Raw genomic sequence first — 26584 nt, forward strand, 5'->3', positions numbered from 1 at the left:
CTTTCTTATGCAGATACGTATGTATTTTGTATTATGTGTTATACATAATTATTCAGGCGTTAAAATGGAAAATATATTTGCATTTACAATAGTAAATATTTACCTCTCCAAAAGTTGATGAAATTCAGACTGGGTTGTTTCTGTTTCAGAATATTTAGTAATGTGGTTTTCCACATTCTTTTTCTTTTCAGCGTCAACATTTCTGAAACAAATGATCCAAGATTTGACTGACATGTCAGTATATGTTATCAATTACCTTTCATCTTTAAATATGTGAAAAAAGATAAAAAGCTTCTGCACAGCAAAGGGAACAGTCAACAAAACTAAAAGACAACCCACAGATTGGGAGAAGATATTTGCAAATGACGTATCAGATAAAGGGCTAGTTTCCAAGATCTGTAAAGAACTTATGAAACTCAACAGCAAAGAAACAAACAATCCAATCATGCAATGGGCAAAAGACATGAACAGAAATTTCACAAAGGAAGACACAGACATGGCCAACAAGCACATGAGAAAATGCTCCGCATCACTGGCCATCAGGGAAATACAAATCAAAACCACAATGAGATACCACCTCACACCAGTGAGAATGGGGAAAATGAGCAAGACAGGAAACCACAAATGTTGGAGAGGATGTGGAGAAAGGGGAACCCTCCTGCACTGTTGGTGGGAATGGGAACTGGGGCAGCCACTCTGGAAAACTGTGTGGAGGTTCCTCAAAGAGTTAAAAATAGAGCTGCCCTATGACCCAGCAATTGCACTGCTGGGGATTTACCCCAAAGATACAAATGCAGTGAAATGGCAGGACACCTGCATCCCGATGTTTCAGGCAGCAATGTCCACAATAGCCAAACTGGAAGGAGCCTCAGTGTCCATCGAAAGATGAATGGATAAAGAAGATGTGGTCTATGTATACAATGGAATATTCCTCAGCCATTAGAAATGACAAATACCCACCATTTGCTTCAACGTGGATGGAACTGGAGGGTATTATGCTGAGTGAAGTAAGTCCATCAGAGAAGGACAAACATTATATGTTCTCATTCATTTGGGAAATATAAAAAATAGTGAAAGGAAATAAAGGGGAAAGGAAAGAAAATGAGTGAGAAATATCAGTGAGGGAGACAGAACATGAGAGACTCTTAACTCTGGAAAATGAACAAGGGGTAGTGGAAGGAGAGGTGGGCAGGGGTTGGGGTGACTGGGTGACGGGCACTGAGGGGGGCACTTGATGGGAGAGCACTGGGTGTTATGCTATATGTTGGCAAATTGAACTCCAATAAAAAATTTTAAAAAATAAATATGTGAAAAAATCATGAGGTTCTAATTTACCATAATTTGTCTAAAAATAATATACCTTATTGTTTTTAAAAAAAGGATTTCAGAGGCACCTGAGTGGCTCAGTCAGATGAGAGTCTGACTCTTGATTTTGGCTAAGGTGGTGATCTCAGGATCCTGAGGTTGAGTCCCCTCTGGGTATCCAGGCTTAGCAGAGTCGGCTTGGGATTCTCTCTCTCCTCTTCCCTCTGCCCCCCTCCCCTTGCTCTCTTTTCTCTCTCTTCCTCTCAAAATAAGTAAATAAATTTTAAACAATCTTTTAAAAAAAAAAGTTCAAAGAAAGATTTAAAAAGCTATTGCAATTAAATTATTAATTTTATAAACATTTATTTTATGAACAATTTATATAAGAAAATGAATTTTCAGTATTTTAATCCTCTTCTAATAATACTGACCCCCTGAGACATGAATTTATAAATTTTAAAGAAAATGCAGAGATTACACTCATTTTGCCCATGACGTGTTATTTACATGTTCATATTCATGTGTTTATTCATATATTATTATTATTATTTAGGTTATCAATCCAAGCCTAAATATTTTTAAACTAGAGGGCAGCTGGGTGGCTCAGCAGTTTAGCACCGCCTTCAGCCCAGGGCGTGAGTCTGGAGACCTGGGATCAAGTCCCACGTCAGGCTCCCTGCATGGAGCCTGCTTCTCCCTCTGCCTGTGTCTCTGCTTCTCTCTCTCCTCTCTGTGTATTCTCATCAATCAATAAATAAAATCTTAAAAGAAACATTTTTAAACTAGAAAGTGATTAATAATGATCATAGAAAAAATGCTTAATTGAAATATGTATCTGTTCAAACTTTCACTTTAGAAAACTATCTGATATATTTTTAGAATCTCCATATTTCATTAAATGAAAGAAACAGTGGTCAAATATAGTTAATGAATAAATAACACAAAAATGGTAATCTAGTATAGTTAGTCATAAATAAATAGATGAATGAATGAATAAATTCAATAAGTACTAATTTAGGGCCTACTGTGGGCCCAATATTCTGAGGTGAATACAACGGCTTAGTACTTGATTAATAAGGACACAGTGTCCCCTGACCAGACCGTAGCAGAAAGCACATATATGGATGAATAACAACACATCATCCCCGTTCTCTGTCTCATGGATGGAAGCATAAGCAGATAATCACAGCTCAGAATGATGGGAGCTATCCTGGGGGAAAGCCCACAATGATCAGAGCAAAGGAGAACATAGAAGCTATAGCTAATTCATGGGTGGGTAGGGAAGTGTCCAGTTTGGGGTCAACATCTAGAAATGAAATCCAAACTCATTCTCGGAACACCCTTATTACTTCAAGATGGGTGGAAGGTGTCAGGGAGTGGCAGGAGTTTAAAAGTAGGAATTGGAGAGAGTGTTGGTAAGAGATAGAACTAAAAAAATGTATGCAGGAACAATTCACAAAGGGCCTTTCAAGCTATAGTAAGGGGAAAGGAGAAAAAATGAGTGGGAAATATCAGAAAGGGAGACAGAACTTGAAAGACTCCTAACTCTGGGAAACGAACTAGGGGTGGTGGAAAGGGAGGTGGGCAGGGGGGGTAGGGGTGACTGGGTGACGGGCATTGAGGTGGGCACTTGACGGGAAGAGCACTGGGTGATATTCTATATGTTGGCAAATTGAACACCAATAAAAAATAAATTTATTAAAAAAAAAAAGGTATAGTAAGGTGCTTGAGTGAGTCCAGGGATCAGAACTTACTAATATAAAGTTTATCAAGTGGCTTCAGATTGAGCCTTTCCTCTTACAATTCCTTAAAATATCACTTATAAAATTCTCCTTGTTTAACTTACTATTCTGAGAAATGAAATTCACTTGGAAATCACAATAGTTTTAATTCATTTGAATTTGACAGTCACGATCCAAGACTGACCGCCAAGATCTTGTTACTGACCCAGAGTAATGATCGACTGAGTAATAATGATCAAATGATATTTGATCTTCCTTTGGCTTTGTAGATAAAGGAACCAGCAACAACAAATTTCCCTCAAAACTGTCTAGAATGAATTATTAAGTAACGCAAGGACAGCATTTTACCAGGATAGGATTTGGTTAAAATGGATCTATATTTCATCATTCTGGCTTGATTTTGTTTGTAAAGACACAAAATAGCCCAACTATCTTTCTTCTTACAAATAAGTTTCAAGTTAATGCAAGTAATGTACCCCTACATGTCATTAGCATTTATTTCTTCTGAAAGAGAAAATATTTAGCTTGGATATATGAAAGTAGCACAGCAGGGCTTCTACTTCGTACAACTCTGGGATGCCATTCGTATAGAATACAATGTGAAAAGTGTCTTCTGGAACACGGCAATACAGCTGTCCTGTAATGTTACCCAAAACTCTTTCCATTTGAACCTTCTGTTAACCAGTATTTACATACAGCTCGGGGGCAACCAATGCTATTGATGATCCTGCAGAAAATGTTCTGAATTGACCAAGAAAAATTAATGTATATTTAGCAGAGATTTAGTGTCAAGTCTATGCCAGTGTACTTTAATTTTGGGGGAATAATAAATTCATGTAGCGAACAAAGCAAATATTTGATTAATTAGGGCACACTGTTGCATGAACGTAATAGAGGGTTTCACATACTTTCTGCTGGAATAGTTGTCCAAATTAACAAATCTCTCAAATTATGTTTGGATTACAGATTTAACTATGCATTTTAAAAGATTAATGTGAAAAGATAAAATCTGTATATAATTTTGAACCCCAGTGAAAGATATAGTGCAAAAAAAAATAAATGTAGGAAGGGACAAAAATTATTTGCTAACTTTGGATTTAAAAAAAAGTCATATGCTACTTTAAGGGCATTACCCTCACATTTTATATCTAGCAGAATGAGCTAATTATGAAATGTATGCGTCAAAGATTTCAATTTCAGGCTTGACTTTACTTTGAAGATTAATTTTTTACTTTATCATCTTTACAGGCAGTTCAGTGGACAGCCGATCTGAATGTTACTCATTGTTCAGCGATGTATGAAGTATATTTAATCAATGTGAAGAAAGTAATATTAAACGATTATCAGCAGCCTCAAATATTCTAAACAGCTCAAAAGAAAGGTCAGGAGGTAATATCACTGTTAATAATATGAGAAACAATGTATTTAACTCATTCTTTACATCACAGCTTTGCACTGGTCTATGATTTCTTTTGTCACAAAACATAATGAAAATACAGCAAGTGATTTTTCTCCAATGTTTTAGAAATATTGGCTATATGGGAAGATTTTATTCCAATCATATAAGCTAAAGTGCAGATTGATGTTTTTCTAGAATGATAAGCTTTTAAAATGTTATTCCAAGGCAGAGATATAAATTATATGAAGTTATATTTTGAGAACTATATTTGCTTGTTAAATATACCAAAGATCTTAATGTAAATGATAATGTACAATAATAATTCAAATGAGGAATTACACAATAATATTTAAAAAGCGATTTATGAACTCAGTTATTTTGACATACATTTATAAAACTTAAACAAAAATGCTAATTCAAAATAGATATTGATCCTAGAACATTTTTTGATCAGAATTACCCATTTCTAATTCATTATTTTCTTCCGTGTTTAGCCTCAATCAAAAGAATTAAAATTAAGTTCCTGACAAGTTTTAATTAAATCTCAGTCTCTATTTTTGTCTCCAAATATCAACATAGGGGCCCTTTTTATTTATTAATTTTTTGTTTATTTCTTTTAAAGACTTACTTATTTGAGAAAGATAGAGAGAAGGGGAAGGGGCAAAGGGAGAGGGAGAGAGAGAATCTGAAGCAGCTCCCTGCTGAGCAGAGAGCCTCAGGCGGGGTTCGATCCCAGGATCCCACCACCCTGAGATCATGACCTGAGCCAAAATCAAGAGTTGAGCGTTTAACAGATGATGGAGCCACCCAGGCACCCTGGGAGCCCTTTATAAAAATAAATAGAATTCTCCCAGAAACATACCCATAATGAAGACAAAAATATATAGAAATTATAAACAAGAAGTATGAATAAGCTGTTCTTACTGCTTTTTCTGTCCAGGTGAGATGTCTGGACCAATAATAACAAAGGCTCTGCTTTTATTCTTGTCTCCATTCCGCAAAACTCTAAGCCTCACAGGGACACACACCTCCGGGGTCTTACAGGTGGATCTCTTCATGGGAGGACTGTTTGGAATAAGCAGTCCTTCTATTGGCCAATCAAACTCCTTCAGAAAGAAATGACAAATAATGTGATGATAAATAAGAAGAGTCATTCCTAGATTTAAAAAAAAGCATTAAACACGTAACTTACACCTTTAATTTTTTTATTCATTCATCAAAAAATGTATTGGGTATCCAAGATGTTCCAAGCAATTTTTATTTTTTATTTAAGTAAGAAAAAACAATTTTAAGATTAGTAGTTTTTAAAATGTGTGTAAAACCCATGTCGTGTTACAACATAAAAGACTTAGTTCCTTCCAGAGAATCATCAAACTAAAAAGATAAGGCTGAATTAACTTGGGATATTTTTTGCTTGTGTGTGAAGTTATCTTTAATTAATGTGAAGAATGTGTGAAAAGTGGTTTTATAATAGCCTGAAATAGTATTATGTTAAACTCGATATATTTGGCAAAGAATACATTTGAACTCTCCAGAAACCAGAATGAGATGACAAAAGAATTTAGTCAAATTTCATGTTTCTGTTGCAGAACTCCCTTACTGTGTATCTTTCATTTATTTGTTTATTAATACATGCATTTTCTAAATATTGATTGATGGTTTGATCCAGGCACAGTGGTAGGCACTGGAAATAAAACTGAACAAGACAGCAAACTCTTCCACAAGGAATTTCCAGCAAATCCTCGGAAACTTACCAGGAAATAAATGGACAATTACCATAGTGTAACTATAACAGCAACAAAATAGTGGGTGTGATGAGACCACGTAGGAGGAGAACCTAAAATGCCCTGTAGCAGAGCTGAAGCCTCAGTAGGAGTTAGGGCAGTAAAGGAGGGGTCAAAGGACAGGACACAGTGTATGTATGAGACTTAAGGATTAACAAAACAAGATATTGGGGGAATATAAAGAGGGAAGGATTCATTGCTCCCAGGTTTGTAGTTTGAGCAACTGGGTGGATACTATGGCCAGTCACAAAAATAAGCATTTGTGGAAGAAGAGAAAATTTGAGAAGAGATGATCAGACGTGATGTGTTAGGCTTACAAGGCTCTGCATGATCTGTACCTCATCTTTTCTCTCTCATTTTATCTCCTATTGCTCTCCCCCTCACTCACACTGCTGATGCCATATTTACTTCATTGTTCCTCAAAGATACCATTTTGGGTTCTTTGCATTTCTTGGCATGCTCTTGCCCTAGAGAGCTGCTTGTTCTACAGGTCTTAACTCAAGTATCGTCTCAATGAAGCCTTCCAGGTCAATCAAAAATTCCAAATCCTGTCCTGCGTCACCTGGCCCCCACAACATCCCCTAACCCTTATCTTTGCTTCTATTTCTTCTTAGCTCTTATCACTAACATTCAGAAGAGCATCTTGTGAAGTGATTAAGAGCTTGGGCTCTTGAGCCAGACTTCCTGAATTTGAATTTTTGATCCATCATTCTGGTTGTGTAGCCTAGGGCAAAGCTTTGACCTAAAAGAGATGGAAGCTGATGGATAAATTCTTTCCTTTTTCTTCTCCAGGAGAGAAGACTCTCCTAAGATAATTGTTTAAATGAATTATTTGAGGAGAGCTTCATTGCACATTCTTATATTGGCTCTGCTTCCTTCCCTGCTTGTCCCTGGGACTGCACATCCTAAAAAGGTAGTAGCACATAAGCTATTTGCCTCAGGTTCTGCTTTCTGAGGAGCTCAAGCAAAGACACCACCATCCACATGAACTATAAATGGAAGAAGTTTCCTAAAGGAGATATGGGTACCAATACCCAAAAGAGGAAGAAGTTGTGAAAGGCAGACATAAAGCCCAATCACTACAGAGGTGGTCCTAATGTCCTAGCAGTGTCTAACTGACATGACAAAGATAAAGATACAGGTGGGTTGAGGAGACATGCTGGCATGTTAGACTAATACAGACCAGGATGTGTGGCCATTAGTTTATGGAAAAGGAGATCATTTTTTAAAAGGGAGGTATAAGGAAAATATACTCATTTATATCCTCTTAAAAATTTCTTAGCATCACGTAATTATACTGAACAATTACATAGTTCAAAAAATGTGTTTTAAATAAGTTATAAACAAAATCTGTTTTAATTTAAAAATTAAACATTCTGAGACAGCATCCAATTATAATGCTTTAATTTGTGAAACGAATGAGTAAATAACACTAATTGCATTTAATTAAGAAAAATAGTATAAATAAAAGTTTAAAAATTTCATAAGTAGAGTCCTTTTCAATTTAGCATTTTTTCATTTATATTTTAATATAATATTTTGTTTAGTAAACATGTTCATAATAAAGGTGTACAATAAGACTAACTTATCACACTTCTAAACAAGTAAAACTTGAATTAATAAAGGTTTTCTGGGATGCCTGGGTGGCTACAACTCAGTGGTTGAGCATCTGCCTGCAGCTCAGGTTGTGATCCTGGGGGCCTGAGATCAAGTCCTGCATCACGCTCCCTGCGGAAGCCTGCTTCTCCCTCTGCCTATGTCTCTGTCTCTATCTCTGTGTCTCTCAGGAATAAATAAATAAAATTTTTAAATAAATAAAACGAAGTTTTTCCATATATCTGACCTTCACTGAGAACCTTTTACCTGTATGGCATTTAAGTTGCAAAGGACAGATTATAAAGTATTTATATAGATATGTAACTATTATTATGAATGGAGCAATATGGAGCAGCTCTCCCTTACTAGAGTTACTGGAAAGAAATATGTTATGAAAAACCCATTGTGTACTTTCATTTGAGATGTTCCAATTGTGTAAAGATTTCACTTAATGTGAGGGATGGTGAAAGAGTGGATTTGCATAACTTCTTTAAGAAGTAAGTTCAAGACTTACTTGTAACTCTTTTACAACAAAGATATTAAGAATTTCAGAGCAAATCAATATTTGCTGAGCTTTAGACATAAATTATCATGAAACTAGGGCTAGATATGTGGGAGAGATGGGGGAGAGCAGCCTTCTTATTAAAAAATTACTGTCACATTGCTTGTCCTGTCCTCAGCAATCAGACAACAAAGAGAAATAAGTCATCTAAATTGATAAGGAAGAAATAAAACTTTCACTATTTGCAGATTACATGACAATTCACACAGAAAATCCAAGAGGGACGCCTGGGTGGCTCAGCGGTTGAGCGTCTGCCTTTGGCTCAGGGAGTGGTCCTGGAGTCCCTGGATCAAGTCCCACATGGGGCTCCCTGCATGGAGCCTGCTTCTCCCTCTGTCTGTGTCTCTGCCATTCTGTGTGTGTGTGTGTGTCTCTCATAAATAAGTAAGTAAGTAAATAAATAAATAAATAAATAAATAAATAAATAAATAAATAAATGAAAATCCAAAAGACTCCACCAAAAAACTTCTAGAAATGGGGCTCCTGGGTGGCTAGGTGGGTTAAACACCTGCCTTCGGCTCAGGGCATGATCCCAGGGTCCTGGGATCAAGTCCTGTGTCAAGCTCTTGGCTCAGTCAGAAATCTGCTTCTTCCCTGCTTGTACTCTCTCTCAAATAAATAAACAATATATATTTTTTAAAACTGCTGGAACTGATTGACAAATTTAGTAAAGTCACAGTATACAAAATCAATGTATAGAAATCTGTTGCATTTCTATGCACTAATGATGAAGCAGCAGAACAAGAAAATAAGAAAATTATCCCAATTACAATTGCACCAAAATAATAGGATACCTAGGAATAAACCTAACCAAAGGGGTGAAAGATCTGTATTCTGAAAACTATAAAACACTGATGGAAGAAATTGAAGATGACACAAAGAAATGGAAAGACATTCCATGCTCATGCACTGGAAGAACAAATTTTGTTAAAATGTCTATACTATATGAAAAAGTGTACATATTTAATGCAATCCCCATCAAAATACCAGCAGCATTTTTCGCACACCTAGAACAAACATTCCTAAAATTTGCATGGAACCAAAAAGACGCCAAAAGCCAAACAATCTTGAAAAAGAAAAGCAAAGCTGGAGCCATCAGAGTTCTGGACTTTGAGTTATATTACAAAGCTGTAGTGATCAAAATAGTGTGGTATCAAGCACAAAAACAGATCAATGGAATAGAATAGATCAATGGAATAGAATAGAAAACACAGAAATAAACCCACAACTATATGGTCAACTCATCTTCAACAAAGCAGGAAAGAATATCCAATGGGAAAATTTCTCTCCAACAAATGGGGTTGGAAAAACTGTATAGCAACATGCAAGACAATGAAAGTGGACCACTTCCTTACACCAAACATAAAAATAAATGGATAAAAGTCCTAAACCTGAAACCATAGAAACCCTAGAAGAGAATAGGCAGTAACTTCTCAGACATCAGCTGTAGCAACTTTTTTTCTAGTTACATCTCCTGAGGCAAGAGAAACAAAAGGAAAAAATAAATTATTGGGACTACATTAAAAAAAAAAAAAGCTTCTGCACGGCAAAGGAAACAGTCAACAAAACTGAAACTCAACCTGTGGAATAGAAGAAGATATTTGCAAACGAGATATCCAATTAAGAGGTAGTATCCAAAATATATAAAGAACCTAAAGAACACCCAAAAAGCCCCAATAATCCAGTTAAAAAGTGGGCAGAAGACATAAACAGACATGTCTCCAAAAAATGACATACAGATAGCCAACAGACATAGGAAAAGATGCTCATCATCACTTCTCATCAGGGAAATGCAAATCAAAGCTACAAGGAGATACCACCTCACACCTGTCAGAATAGTTAAAACCAACAACACAGGAAACTATAGGTGTTGGCAAGGATTCAGGGGAAAAAGGACCCCCTTGCCCTATTGGTAGAAATGAAAACTGGTGGAAAACAATATGGAGATTCCTCAAAAAGTTAAAAACAGAACTACCCTATGATCCAGCAATCACACTATTGGGTAGTTATCCAAATGACACCAAAAAACACTAGTTCAAAGAGATATCTTCCCCTCTGTTATAGCAACATTATTTACAATAGTCAAATTATGGAAGTAGCTGGTGTCCACTGATTGATGAATGGATAAAGAAGATGTTACACACGCGCGTGCGTGAGTGCGCACAGGTACACACACGTACACACACACACAATGGAATACAACTAAGCCATAAAAAATGAAATGTTGCCATTTGCAATGACATAGATCGGGCTAGAGAGTATAATTCTAAGCAAAATAAGTCAGAGAAAGACAAATATATGATTTCACTCATATGTGGAATTTAAGAAATAAAACAGATGAGGTAGGACCCTTGGGTGGCTCAGTGGTTGAGCATCTGCCTTCGGCTCAGGGCATGATCCTGGAGTCCCAGGATTGAGTCCCACGTCAGGCTCCTTGCATGGACCTTGCTTCTCCCTCTGCCTGTGGCTCTGCCTCTCTCTCTGTTTCTCATGAATAAATAAATAAAATCTAAAAAATAAAAATAAAAAAAAACAGATGAGCAAAGGGGAAAATAGAGAGAGAAAAAGGGAAAGAGAGAGACAAACCAAGAGATAGATTCTTAATCATAGAGAAAAAAAAAAACAAACTGATTAAGGAGTGCACTTCTGATGAGCACCAGGTGATGTATGGAATTGCTGAATCACTATATTTTACGCCTAAAACTAATATAACACTGTATGTTAACTAACTAAAAACTTTAAGTGCAGCCTGGGTGGCTCAGCGGTTTAGTGGTGCCTTCAGCCCAGGACGTGATCCTGGAGACCCAGGATCGAGTCCCACGTCGGGCTCCCTGCATGGAGCCTGCTTCTCCCTCTGCCTGTGTATCTACCTCTCTCTGTGTCTCATGAATAAATAAAATCTTAAAAAAAAAACACACTTTAAAAAATTACAAAAGAATAAAAATAAAAAATAAAAATAAAAAAATAATAAAAAAATAAAAATAAAAAATAAAAAATTACACTCACTTTGAAGTTTTGGTATAAAATACCCAATATTTCCCTCTTTCTTTCTGGACCATGGAAGGGAAAGGCAAGAAGAACAAGATACTTCCTTGAGGTTAGTCTGTGAGAAACTGTCAATTCATAGAGGTACTAAGTACCTCTAATGTGGGTACTAATGTGGGACTAAGTTTTTTTTTTTTCAATACTGCATGCATGCTGTATCTCTGGTAAACTTACCTGGACTATGCCATCATAGCTCCTAGTCATTTTTAGATCTTTTCACTTCCAAAGCCCTCACTGAAGTGGGAACCATTATAGACATTGGCTTTAGCACCACTTCAGATGGCTTCCTTTGCTTTCCAGTTAGATGAAGTCCAAAGGCCTTCTCTTTAATATGAGACATCGCAGAACCCAATCCAAAGAAATGAAAAATTTATCTTGGGTTTCAAAACTTTCCGAATGTATGACCAATCACTGGCAGTTCTTTGTTTAAGCTACTTTAGGGGCGCCTGGGTGGCTCAGTGGTTGAGCATCTGCCTTTGGCTCAGGGCATGATCCCAGGATCCTGGGATCAAGTCCCACATCAGACTCCCCCTGGGGAGCCTGCTTCTCCCTCTGCTTGTGTCTCTGCCTCTCTCTGTGTGTCTCTGATGAATAAATAAATAAAATCTTTAAAAAAAAGCTACTTTAAACCTTGTTCTTCATCATCCATGGAAATAGAGCTATGCTGTCAGGATAATGAAGCACAATAAAAACATTGGTAATTCATTAATAAGCATGGAGTACTGTTTCCTCCCTCACATTTTTTGCCACTGGAATTCAGATGTTCCCATTAATTTCTTTATTGGCTTTCTCTGCGTTCACAATATTCCATGTCATGGCTGTATTGTCAGGAGATGGGCCTTGGTGCTTCTTTAAACTGATAATTCTGCTTTTTCTCTCTCTCTCATGACAAGAAAGAGCCTGTGCTTCTTTGGGGAGTCTTGCTCTTAACTAGTGATCTAAGTTTCTTATCAAACTGGTCTGCCTTCATCTATTTGTTATTAATAAATTAATAGGTTCTTCAATTTCCTGTCTTGGGACTTATTACACCTCCCTTTTATACCCTTATAGTACCAGCTAATAATCATAATCTCTTAACAAATTAATAAAATGTGTACAAAATAAAATTATTTTGTTTAACATGGACCTCTCCTAATACTTATATTTTAATTTAATAATTTGGACATTTTAGGGGCACTCGGGTACCTCAGTTGGTAAAGCATCCAACTCTTGATTTCAGCTCAGGTCATGATCTCAGGTTTGTGTAACTGAGCTCCACCTGGGGCTTCACTCTGGATGTGGAGCTTGCTTAAGATTCTCTCTCCCCCAATCTCTTTGTCCTTCCCCCCTCCCTCCCTCTCTAAAATAATAATAATAATAATAATAATAATAATAATAATAATAACAAAATTTTAAAATCACTATTCAGTGGCCCGTTCCAAAATCTTAAGTCTCTCTGGGCCCACTTTTCCAACAAGTTCACCCTTAAATATGAAAACCCATTGTTCCTTATCTTTATTTTATTTTTTATTTATGATAGTCACACACACACAGAGAGAGAGAGAGAGAGAGAGAGGCAGAGACATAGGCAGAGGGAGAAGCAGGCTCCATGCACCGGGAGCCCGACGTGGGATTCGATCCCGGGTCTCCAGGATCGCGCCCTGGGCCAAAGGCAGGCGCCGAACCGCTGCGCCACCCAGGGATCCCGTTCCTTATCTTTAAATGTTTAAAAGTACAGCTCTCAATTTACAACTTTTTTTACCAAAGGGGTAAGAAAGTAGTTTGAGTTCCCATAAATTATTCCAGCGAATTAATCACAGAATAAACCATAACAATTGATTAAGTTTGTGTTTTATAAAGTTTTAACATATTTTTATAATGTTGATATCCTAAGCTATATGAAAAGGTATTTGCTCATAAGAATATTATCAATTGCCTTTTAGAATAATATTTAACAGTGAGAACAGCATGAAATCAGTCATTAGAGCAGCTGTTATCAACGAGAAGCAGAATTGGTATTAAAGTAGTCTGAATTACCATAAAAATAATGCCCATTGTCCATTTTTTAAAAATCTTCCCTTGGTCACATTCTTTTTTGGAGTTTCTTGTCAAAGAGTAAACAAGAGAACTTGAGTCTCACTCAATATAGTGTTTTTTCTTTTCTTTTTTAAAAGATTTATTCATTTTAAAGAGAGAACTAGCACAAGCAGGGGGAACAGCAGAGGAAAAGGGGAAGAGGAGAAGCAGACTCTCTGCTGAGCACAGAGCTGGAGGCAGGTATGGGTCCCACAACCCCACAACCCTGAGATCATGACCTGAGCTGAAACCAAGAGTTGGCCTCTTAACCAACTGAGCCACTCAGGCACCCTGCAGAATAGTTTTTTCTCAGATGGATTTCTTATATTCAATATCTGACTCTATATTCAGGCCCATTCAGACAATCAGGCCAACTGACTTTCCTCATACTGACCATGGGACTGAATGAATTGGCTCAACAAATGGCCTTGATTTCTGAAGGACCAAACATTTTCTCTGAATTTTTTTCTCCCTTCTTTGTCTTTTATTCATCAAGTCTGCCTTCCTCCTTTTCTTGTTCCTTCCCTTTTGATAGACAGCCTATACTTCTTTTTTTTTTTTTTTTTTTTTTTGACAGCCTATACTTCTTAACCTGTAAGCTCCATGAAGGTAGCAACCATTATCTCCTTCCTTGTTCTGTCTGCATTGCCTAAATGTCTGATAAGTCATAAGGTTGAAAGATTAAATCTGGAATAAATTTAATACATATGCTTATTGTGATCAAAATGTCCTGAATCACCACAATATGAAGGCTGAATTTCCTAACTGCAGTTTATTTATATGGAAAGTCTTTTCAAGCAAAATATTAATTGCATTTAATTACACACTGATAATATCATCTTTTTGCTTAAAAAATCAATTCTGTAGAAATGAGAAAAGAAAGTATAGTCCTTCAGATAAAATGGATCCAGACTTTAAATGAAATAGATTATATTTAATTTGAATAAGAACTATTTGAGTTCCCTGCTTGGTAAGTATTTTCTTCTTTCCTTAAACACCGCAAGAACTAATAGTACTCTTAGGCTAAGTCATTTTGAAATACATGATCAATTTGTCTTACTTTAGCTAATTTAGTGCCTTAGTCTTTTCCCAGTTTAAAAGTGAGGACCAGAGTTTTGTTGGGGTACAGGCAGGCATATCTCTCCACCCAAAATTTGTTATTCTGTTTGAATGGCTATAGAACTTTGTAGCAGTCCATTTCTATTCCTAAGACCATTTAGTTGTCAAATCTCAGGCCATTAGCAAAAATGTATTTTTTTAATGGTAAATTTTAAAGGAATCAGGTTAACTTAGATCTCCTAATATAATTCCCATACATCATTTAAATCAATTACTTAATTAACCAAATTACATTACTTATATACTGAGGTTTAAAAATGTAAGCACAATATCTGTGAAATTTGCAATAATCATAATCTTCTCGCTTTTCCTACATAAGAAAGAACACTTTCTTGTGAAACATCCCTGTCTATCTCCCACCCCATTGGATGATGAATACTTGATATTTCAATTAAAGGTGTGCCAGTTTCTGCTAACTTAAAACAATGCTTTTTGTTTTGTCTTGTTTTAAAGATTTTATTAGTTTACTTGACAGACAGCACAAATAGGCAGAGTGTCAGGCAGAGGGAGAGGGAGAAGCAACTCCCTGCTGAGCAGAGAGCCTGATGCAGGACTGGATCCCAGAATCTGGGATCATGACCTTAGCTGAAGGCAGACAACCAACTGAGCCACCCAGGTGCCTCAAAACAGACTTTTCTATTTGTTTTTAAAGCTGTGTCCTTTTGTAAATGTATTCAACCAAAGTGAAGTTTTAGATTTCTTACCAGAACTGTTGTGTCCTTTTAGGGACATATCTCTTCCCTTCTTCTTCCTCAACATGGTTTCTGGTAGGTGAAAGTGCAACAAACTGTATACTCTTGGGATAGGGGTCCCTGGTCTATTTGTGAGTACTTGACCTTGGTCCTCAGAGCCTCTAAGTATATTCTTCTTGTGTTCTTTGGCCACTGGGCAACCTTCTGGCATCTAAACACCACCAGTTAAGGTGTAAATTATCCTGCCTGCTTTCTCGGTTTTAGCCTGTTTTTCCTGAACCTCTGGAGAAAAATCTACAATTAGTGCAACTCACGGTTTTTTTCTTGGCTTATTCTGGGCCTATTGGTCTCTCTGTGCCACTTCCCCACACTTGGCTCCAGTTGGCTCTCACTAGTGCTATAAACCTGAGTCTCAGACATATAATTCACCTAGCCACTGGTCAGGCTGCCCAATCCTCAGCCTCTGGTATTTTGAAGAACTCCTTTCTCACTCAACAAAACTCAGCTATCTGAACTGTTGCTTTACTACTAAATATAAGAGCATCTAAATGCAAGTTTAAATTTAAGAACATCTTGGAGGCCTAACTAATGGCTTCTTGGTTTCAGACTCCATCTGTCTTTTTCCTAAAGTGCTGAGATTCATTTAATCAGTGAGGAGGCATAGGAAATTGTGATTTAAGGAGAAAGAGAAAACTTGATTGAAACCAGAAAATATGACAAAACAACCAAAAAAATCAGGAGACAATATTTTTAAAAAATTTTTAGAGCCTATCATTGACATAGTAATAAGGCAAAATACACTAGGGCCCCAGAGAGAGGTCAACAGAGTACTGAAACTGGATTTTGGTTTTAGGAAATTCGCCAAACCTCAATGAACTTGAATTTCTGTTCCCATGGTCTTGCAAAGGGAAGGACACAGAAGACAAATTTCAGAGCTTAGCCAAGGGTGGGAGACTAACAGAAAAACTCCCCTCATAAGACAAGAGTCACAAAAGGCTAAATTTCATTGAAGAGGCAAACCAGAAATAATTCCCTCCAGGTGGCTGCAAGTAAACTAGGTTGTCTCAAACATTTTCTATGTATAGAAGAGAAAAATTATCTTCATTGAGAATTCATAACACAGGCTGACCCTCACTTCTAATTTAAAATACATGAGATAAAAATAAAGAGAAAAAAATAATTAACTGAAAGAAATATGCCTGGAAACATGAGCAAGCAAAAATATATGAAGAGACAAAGACATGAAAAATATGAAAGAGAGGTTAAGAGACATGGAGGTCAAAATAAGAAGCTCTAGCTTATACCTAACCAGGGTTTTCTGTAAAGAATGGAATGAGGGGATATAAGAGAGAGGATATTTGATAATGGGTGATAAATTTTCAGAAATGACGCATCCTACCAATCCACAGAGTCAAGAACTCCAAGCAGGAACAATGAAAAAAATCCTCTCTCAAACATTTTGTGGTGAAGTTGAAAGTTATAAAAGGAAAGGAAAGATACTTAAAGCAATCAGACATAAGAAAAAAAATCCTGCCATTTGCAACGACGTGGATGGAACTAGAGGGTATTATGCTAAATGAAATAAGTCAATTGGAGAAAGACAATTACCATATGATCTCACTCATATGTGGAATTTAAGAAACAAAGCAGAGGATCATAGGGGAAGAGAGGAAAAAAATAAAACAAGAGGAAATTAGAGAGGGAGACAAACTATAAAAGACTCTTAACAGTTTGAAAACAAACTGAGGGTTGCTGGAGAGGATGGAGGTTGGGGGACAGTTTAACTGGGTGGTAGGCGTTAAGGAGGGCATGTGATGTGATGAGCACTGGGTGTTATATAAAACTGATGAATCACTGACTAATAATACATTATATGAAACTATTAATACATTATATGTTAATTAACTGAATTTAAATAAAATTTTTAAAAATGATTTATTTATTTATTCAGGGAGACACAGAGGGAAAGAGAGGCAGACACATAGGCAGAGGGAGAAGCAGGCTCCATGGAGGAAGCCCAATGTGGGACTCGATCCCAGACCTCCGGGATCACACCCTGAGCCAAAGGCAGATGCTCAACTGCTGAGCCACCCAGGCATCCCAATAAAATTTAAAAAATAAAAATAAAAAATTAGCAGTCAGAGAAAAGATAGATTACCTTCAAAGGAATAATGTTTAGAAAGATAGATGGCTGCTCAATAGCAACAATGGAAGGGAGAAATTGGTGATGACATCTTTCACTTGTTAAATGAAAATATATAAAGGAAGGCAAAACAAAGACATCTTCAGATAAATAGAAACGGAATTTGCTACCAATAATTAAGAGAAGTGTATACTAGGAATAAGGAAAGTAATCACACGTGCAAGGACTAGAATGTAAGAAGGAATTCTGACAAGAAAGAAAACAAATGGGGCTAAGTCTAAATAAATATTTGCTACCTATAACAATTTAATATTTTTTAAAAGATAAATTTCATGACTATAATAGCATATGTTACAAATCGTGGTTGAAGTTAAGGTTTTCTAATATTCTTGATTATTTAGGAGAAGAGTAAATACATTTGTTCATTTCAGATTTTGATCATTTACATATGTAAGGTGAAAGACTCAGAGGAATAATGAAAAAGAATGGAAATGGAGTATATAATTTCCAAACTAGTAGAGAGGAAAAATGTAATGAGAAAAAAATCAGTCTAAAAGAAATAAGAACAGAGGAAAAATGAAACACAGGAAAGCCAGGAGAAATAGAAAGCAAATAAAAATCCAAAATATTTGTTATGGCAATAAATAGAAAGGACCAAATCCTTTAATTTAGAGATAAAGATTGTCAGATAATTGTTTCCATACGAACTTATATGCTAATTATTGGAGATCCTCCTAGAACAGAAGAATATACAAGTATAGAAAGTAAAAGGATGGAAAGAAGATATATTAAGCAAGTAATAATAATAATAATAAGTAGCTGGCATATTTCTTTAAGATTTTATTTGTTTGTTTATTTATGAGAGAGAGAGAACACAAGGAGAGGGAGAAACAGAAGGAGAAGCTGACTCCCCACTGAGCAGGGAGCCCAATGCAGGACTCCTCCCAGGAACTTAGGGTCACAACTCAAGCCAGGCAGATGAAGAACGGCTGAGCCACCCAGTTGCTCCACCTGGGATATTTCTATTAGTACTGCATAACTGAGATTTATTCTACTAGAGCTAGGGAGAGTCTCTCCATAATGATAAATGTTTCAATTCACCAGGGAGAAATAATATTTCTAAAGATGTGTGTGTCTAAGAACTAAATTTCAAAATACATCAAGTAAAATTTGACAGACTACAAGATGAAATAAGTTCATTTTCATAATGGAAAACTTGAACATATCTTTCTAATGAATTGGTACAAAACCAGAATTAATTGATCTCTTGCACCTAACAACTGTAATTCAAAAGATTCATGGAAAGTTTCAGAAAAATTGAGCCCATGCTGGGCCTGAAAGGAAATCTCACCAACTCTTATGCTAAAAGATACAACCTCATTAAGTTGGCCACTGGGAAGAACTGGCCACATGTAGGTAAGCTTGTTCCAGAGAGGATTTTCAACCCTGGAATGTTTCCACTGGCCCGGCTTATTAGTTCCTTCATGTTTTATGGCCCACCTAAAACAAAATAAGAGACAAATTTATGTACTAGGCAAAGACTCAGTTTGAGTTAAAAATCCAAATCTGATCATTTGCTGTGTACAAGAGACATCAAAAAAGGCAATTTTAAAACAAAAGAATCAATTTTTAAAAATCAGGAAAAATTGGCAATGTCATAACAGTGGAATGTTAGGCAAAAGTCAAAGTAAATAACCAATTTATAATAACAGTGACATAAATAACAACACTAAGAAAAAATCAAGCAAAAAACCTTTTAGACATTCAAAGAGAAACTGACATAAACACAATTATTGAGAGAGACATCATTACAAGACCAACAGATTATAAACCCCCAGGTAAATTTTCCTAGAGTAACAGATAAGGATATAAACTATCAGACTAATATAACAAATATAAATATGACTATTTATCAACATTGTAGCCTACTAACAGAAAATATCTTCCTCAACAATTCTTGGAACATTTATAATATTTGTCACATACTAACAATGTAAACTTAAATATAGTTTTAAAATGAAAATTGAACAAGCCACACTTTGTGGAAAATGGATAGATTAAAATTGGATATAAATAGAAGTTTAAATTCTGCAACTGCAATCACGTCATTTAAAAAAACATATTTTCTCTCCCCAAATACTATTATATCATATAAAGAAAAAAGTAATACGATCAATAGTGGCTTAGAAAGCAATGAAAATAAGAATTATGAAAACATAACCTACAATTACAAAGATAAATCCATAATGTTAAGTTCTTTTTTATTAAAAGTGAAATTGAGAACCTAATAAACATTCAAGTCAATTATTTTAAAGTATATATAAAATTGTCCCGTGGAAAATAGATGAAAGGAAATAATATTCAAATAGAAATAAATAAATCAGAAAATAGAACATCAGAATGATTCAAAGAAACGTTTTTGAAATAAAAAGAAAGTAGCAAATCTCTTGCAAAAAAATCTAGATTAATATAATACAAACTAAATAGGGAAACTGAGCTAAATATTTAGCATAGAAAAGGGAAAATAGGGAAATAGGGAATTTCCTATTTCCCTGAGCTAAATATTTAGGGAAATAGGGAAACTGAGCTAAATAGGGAAACTGAGCTAAATATTTAGCATAGAAAAGATTGAAGAGTATATTATAAACATTTGAAAGAGTATATTATGAACATGTAATAATAAATGCAAAATTTCTGATGAAATAAATGAATTTATTTTTAAACCTCATAGATTTGAGACAGAAAATAAAAAAACATGCTCTCGTTCACATAACTTCACAGGTCATGGAAAAGATCATTTTCATGCTATATAAAGTATTTTAAACCACAAAGATATAGAAAACTAGTTAATTTATTCCACAAAGGAGAGATAAGCTTCATGATAAAGTCTATCACTGGTAATTTAGGAAGTAATACAGCAATTTTACTTAAAATTAAAGATGTAAAATTGCAAAATCAGTATTAACCAATAAAATATAACATTATGGCAAGAGAATAATCACTATATATAGATAGCTAAATCATACTGAGCCTAGAAATGAAATGATGGACATTTATTAACAAATAAATCATTGATTCATGAGTGAGAATATAAGAAGCAGCCCATCACTTATACTTTCTAACATATATGATGGTCATCTGAGCCTACAAGTTTTCCGAAGGAGCCCAGCCCTATCAGAACCATCTGCAGTAATCAATCTTGCATAAGCTTGATGGGAATTATTGGGGCCTGGGCAGTAAGGGCTGGGGCGGCAGGAAAGACCTGTTCCTTACCAACACGGAACCAGGTGGAACCAAGTCCAGGGCTTTACAAGCCAGGGCTAATAGCCCCTGTATTACATTTCTCTTCTTGGCGAAATCATGTCTGAGCTATTATCCTTTCTTGCTACATTCATATCAGTTCTTCTGTAGCCTTCCCTCTCATTTATTGAAGATTTTACTATCCTGGCTTGCTTTTGTTCTCTCGCCCTCTGCTCCTGTAATCATTCAACATCTTTTAAATACTTAAGTAGACCCAACGCCTGGGTGGCTTGATGGTTGAGCATCTGCCTTTGGCTCAGGGCGTGATCCTGGGGTCCTGGGATGGAGTCCCACATTGGGCTCCCCAAGGGGATCCTGCTTCTCCCTCTGACGATGTCTCTGCCTCTTTCTCTGTGTCTCTCATAAATAAATAAATAAATAAATAAATAAATAAATAAATAAATAAATAATAGAATCTTTAATACATAAATAAACTGCTTAAAAATATATATCTAAGTAGAGAATCCCCCCAGCCTCATAGTGCCTCCAATGATCTTAACTCCATCTCATATCAGCTACCCTTCCCATGGACACAGACTCAAAGTGGCCATTACAAATAACTGTACCACTTCTAAAATCTCAATTGCAAGAAGCCCTTCTCATCACCATCTCCCTTTTCTCTAGTTCACATATTTAAATAGCCCACTCTAACAATTCTTCACTCTACCAGATGCTCCAAACCATTGTTTCTACCATCTTGTCACATTCCATACCTCCCTGCCAGGTCTATTCTTCCCTCTATACCTAGTTAGGATTCAAGGTCCAGCATTACAGCCACCCTCTTATACTGACCCATTGCCCTACTCTTCCAGCACTACAGCCACCTTCTTGTCCTGATCCATTGCCCTATTCTTCCTTCTTTGTAGTCAATTTAAAGAAATAGAATGCAACCCTGGTCCAATTCTTTACCTGCTGTAGGTATAGAATACCTCAACAGTGGAACACTGGGTAGAAAAACACACATAAGAAAATATGAATGGAATGACAATAAATCAACAGGGAACAATGAAAGTAAGAGGCAGTGTGGCTATATTACAGAGTGCTGTGAGAGTCTGAGGAGATTTTGGTTGGATTGGAGGACATTACTGTCATTTCAACTGGCAGGGAACGAATGCCAAATGTCCTTCAAACTATGGGAGTGTCCTACACAAAGAAATTTTGTCCTGAATTCCACAGACTTTCAAATTTCCCTGTGAACATTCATGTTAGGTGAATAGCTATTTATCAGAGTCTAAAATCAAACTAAATTTTATAATAAGCACAGCATTTTTGTGTGACTATAATACATATTAAATTTTCTAGGAGTGCAACTCCCTCAAATCCCTCAAAGAAGGAAAATTTGTTTGATGCTTCATGTGTCATTTCATCTTTTGGAAAAATCCTATCACTGACGGACACTACCATTCATGGGTTTTGAGTCACCAATATGACACTACTGTATTATTTGGCATTTGTAGTCCACACATTTAGCTGATACTACACATTGGAAAAAGAACCTGCAAACTTACTCATGCTGTCCAATAGAGATGTACTGAGAATTTATATTGAAATATATATTACTTTTATTTTAAAATTATTTTCTTTTACTATCATTATTATTACTAGACAGGCATTTCTTTCAAAATTATATTGGTATGTAGGTTATCTTAACTATGAATTTTAATTTCAGGATAGTAGAGGATCAGAACAAAATATTTGTTATACAAAGAGTGCATCAGATACAACAATGCTGACAACCACTATTTTTAAATGGACAACCACAAACCTCAAGGGGGCTCTTAGGACCTCTGGGTCATCCCTTTGCCTTCCTCCAGCCCAGTGATTCCAGGCCTCTGAGAAGCACACCATTTCCTTCTTGTTAAATCTCCCATGCCCTGCCATCCATTGCTCAGTGCTGCTGGAGATCTTATTTCACTGAGAAAATACAAGTGTTCAAAAGAGACCTTCCTCATCCTCCCATCAGCAAATTTTTCAAACCCCCTCCCTCTAGACTCCTATACTTTGCCTGTCTTTCTGCTACAGTGGAGCAGTCTGTGCTCCAGTCTAAGGTCAAAACTTCTGCTTGTGGCCTAGATCCTTAACCTCTCTCATCTAGGACTTTGCTCTTGTCCTGCACTATTAATCTTCCTGTCCTCTGAGTCATTACATCTGCATAATATCTGACAGTCTTATAGCTTAAAAAAAAAAAAAAAGAAAGAAACTTTTCTACACCCCTCATCCACCTCCAGTTATTGTCTTGTTTTTGTATTGCTTTATAGCAAATACCTTAAAAGACTCATCTCCTCTTCTATCCTTTTCTCTTAGACCAATTTCAATTAGATTTTTACCTCTGAAACTCCACTAAAACCACCCTGTCAGGATTTTCACATTACCAAAGTTAAAAGTCATTTCTTAAGATACACCTGAATGGCAATGTCTAACAAAAGATCATTTTTAACTTAAATACTTTCTTGACTTGACTTCGCTTCCTTAATTTCCATGAAATCACACTCTCTTGGTTTTTCTCTCCTATTGGTAGCCAAAATTGTTAGTCTCCTCTTGCTTGCCAGAGGGTGGGAAATAAATCCCATGAAAATCTAGGGCTTGCTACATCAATGAAGTTTTCAGATGTCCATTGGTGTGATATAGGTAAGGATATTCCTCTAAAATAAAGGTCAAGTTGTTACATTTTGTACCTCTTACTGCATCAACAACAAAAGACACTGAACTGATGGGTCCTTTTGGGTTTTAGAAACAACATGTACCACACTTCAGAAACACTGCTCTGACTCTTTTACCAGATATCGGAGAAGGCTGTCAATTTCAACAGGGGTTCAGAGCATGACAGGAATCTGAAGTAGGTCCAGGTGGTAGTACAAGCTTCCCTGTCTCCTGGATGGTATGACTTGGCAGATCCAATGGGCCTGGAGGTATCTAAAGTGCTGAGGATGCTGTGTCAAATCTCTAGTAAGATCCATACTCATATTGCAGTATAGACCCTGGCATTCTAGAGCAAGATCATACTCTGCAATAGGAAACAACTCTGTTTTTGAAAAATAATTCCTGGTGTAGTGAAAAGCTTTTCTTGAGACCGAGAACTAGAGCATTGTATCATCAAGTGACTATGAAATCTGGACCACCCATAATGAACTGGGCGTAGTCATATCCTTCATGTCATAAGGCAAGACAAATGCAACTACATTCTATTATACAATGGAAGAGGTACATGCAGGATCAGGCTCAAGCCAAGCCACAAGACATTAATCTATTGCAATGATTCTTCTCCCTTAACATACACATATGTCCTCAAGGAGATTTCTCTATAGCCATTTGACAAAAGGATTCAAGCCTGGTTCACAAAGCAGTCAGTATGATATGTCAGTGCTGGTCGTAAGGGGACTACAGCTATGTTACAGTCCCACTTGGGTGTGGCTTTGAAAAATAGTGGTGAAAAGAAATTGTCCTGTCAGGGAGAGTTGTGAGTAGCACACTTGATCGTCTACTTTGTAGAAAGGTATAGATAATCAGAGCATGGATATACATTTATTCATGGAGAGTGATCAATGATTTGGCCTGTTGTTCAGGAACTTCCAAAAAGCAAAACTGGAAAATCAAGAATATGAAATTCTGAGCAAAAGGTATGAAGATGAACCTACAGAGAGGACACAAAGCATGTGGATTTTCTCATGTTCATGCCTACTAGAGAGCATCCATCACAGAAGAGTTTCTTAACAACCAAGTGGACAGAATGACCATTGTGCCCATGAAAATGTTTATACATAAGGGACCCATTTTATAGCAAAAGAGGTATAACAGGAAGCCATAGGATGCACCTGTCTTACATTGTTCTTTATTACTTAAAAGCAGCTCACTTGATAGAATGAAGAAATGGCCTGAAAGTCTTAACTAAGGTTGAGGAAACACTTTGCAGGTTTCAGGTGCTATCCTAAAGGATCAGTAATATTCAGTGATTCCAGCAATATGTGTGTTGTGTCCTCAATAGCTGGAATGTGTGGGTTCAGAAACCAATGGGTAGAGGGAGGATTGGCCCTTCTTACCATCACTCCTTATGGCCAATTTTAAAATTTGTGCTCCTGTTTCCAAAAGCAGGCTTTTTTTTGGGGTTAGAGTGCTAATTTTCACTGTGGGATCACTTCTTCCATAAGATACAATAAGTCTCCCACTGACTCCCGAGCCACTTTGGGCTCCTTGTTCTAGTAGATCAGAAGGTCAAGTAGATCAGAAGGTCAATAAAGGAGTGACTCTTTTGATTGGAGAACTGATCTTGATTACCATTATGAGCGAGGTTTTCTCCTACACAGTGGAGGCAAGGAGGGAGCAGAAGTCTGAAACTCAAGGACCTTGGGGGCATCAACTTAGTGCTTCCAACCGGAGTGAAAATAGCAAATGGCCAATTGTAGCAGTCAGTCTGGTAATAGCAGGGAAATCAAGAGCTGAGACCTCTCAGGGATAAAGTCTTGGATAAAGTAACTCAGACTAAGCAAAGTGCTGAACAAGAATAAGAGAGATCTAGAATGGGTGGAGGAGGAGGGAGTTAATGCCTATCAATTAGTCTTAAGGTCAGCATGGGGGACTGAGACTTAATTTGCTAACCTTTTGAAAGTCGTTTTAGAAGAATGCAACAGATAACCTCGTTGAAGTGCTGAATTGTCACTTCCCCTCTTGAGACAGACTTGAGGGCATCTTGTTTCCTTGTGAGATCTGGTTATCATTAGAGGTGAGGTAGATTGGAGTAGAGCAAGAGGTAGATAGACCTGGGTCCAGCTCCTGTGTCTCTTCAAGTTCACTCACCCCTCTAAGTTTCCCTGTTCACATGCTCGGTGGAGATCCTCAGCCACCAGTGTTGTCAGTTCATCTTCTCCACTTCTGACTCTCTCATCCACCTTGAGCGAGCTGAGTGAGGGCCAGGCTTTGGCATAACCTCCTTAATACCCACTGAATAGGGAGACAGAGTGGCTCCATTTCCCAGATCTAACAGGACTGTCCACTATTTCAGGATGCAGATAAAACAATACACCATGAAGCATGGGATCTGGCTTCCCCAATGACCTGAAAAGGCCCTGAGAAGGTCAGTAACATAACCCAGAGATAGGGGGGTGGTCAATGTCTCCAGGGGTGCAGATTGATTATTGACATCCCAGAGAAAAGAAGGAGTCAATAAATAAATCCCTTTCCCTTTCTCACCAAGACACAGTGGTTGTACAAACCTAGTTGAAGTCATCCCAAAGTGAGATTACTTAGAAAACTATGGCCACCTCCCTAATCCTTCAGCTAGTATCTTATTTCCCTCTTTCCATGCCACATTCCCTTTTTTTCTTCCACGTTTGCTGACCTAGGACTGTACCTCCTGATAAAACCTTAGCATATGTAAATGCTGCCCCAGGCTATTGTTTTCTAGGACACTAGAATGAAAATATCAAAAAGGGTAGGGAGAGGTCATTTAAATCTCTAGCCAGCCATACTCGCAGGTAGGGAACCTTTTCAGAAAAGAATCTAAACTGAATTTAAACAATATCTTGGCAAAGTGGTTGGGTTGAGATTTAATGATCACGTGTAAGTATTAAAAAATAGAACTTCGACCATATTATACCTATGCTTATAATTTCTAGAAGCATATTTGTATGGATAGAAACTTATCGTTCTGTTTAATCCTAAGGTTTTTCAAGACAGGATAAACATTCATTCTTCTGGTTTCAGTTCCTATATAACTTCAGCCCATCAGAGCATCTATAAAAGGAGCTGGTCAAGTTCAACTTACACTTATAATAAACATTCACATAGAGCAAAGGCCATTAGACTTCAGAGCTCCAGCACAGTATGAGCTTTTATGCAAAAGCAATAG

The 26584-nt window shown here is 36.7% G+C and overlaps 1 protein-coding gene across 25 annotated transcripts in view; it reads right to left on the reverse strand.

The window, feature by feature from the left end:
* DCDC1 (doublecortin domain containing 1) overlaps positions 1–26584 on the reverse strand; it is a 483101-nt gene that overhangs the window by 96316 nt on the left and 360201 nt on the right. For all 25 annotated transcript variants that reach the window (XM_077863419.1, XM_077863438.1, XM_077863436.1 and 22 more), the window contains 3 exons: positions 18819–18942; positions 5371–5552; positions 104–202 (listed from right to left, as the gene is read on the reverse strand). In XM_077863419.1, the coding sequence (XP_077719545.1) occupies positions 104–202; positions 5371–5552; positions 18819–18942 (405 nt within the window). The remainder of the gene's footprint in view (positions 1–103; positions 203–5370; positions 5553–18818; positions 18943–26584) is intronic.

This window comes from Canis aureus, chromosome 21 (genome assembly GCF_053574225.1).
Source record: "Canis aureus isolate CA01 chromosome 21, VMU_Caureus_v.1.0, whole genome shotgun sequence".
NCBI lineage: Eukaryota > Metazoa > Chordata > Mammalia > Carnivora > Canidae > Canis > Canis aureus.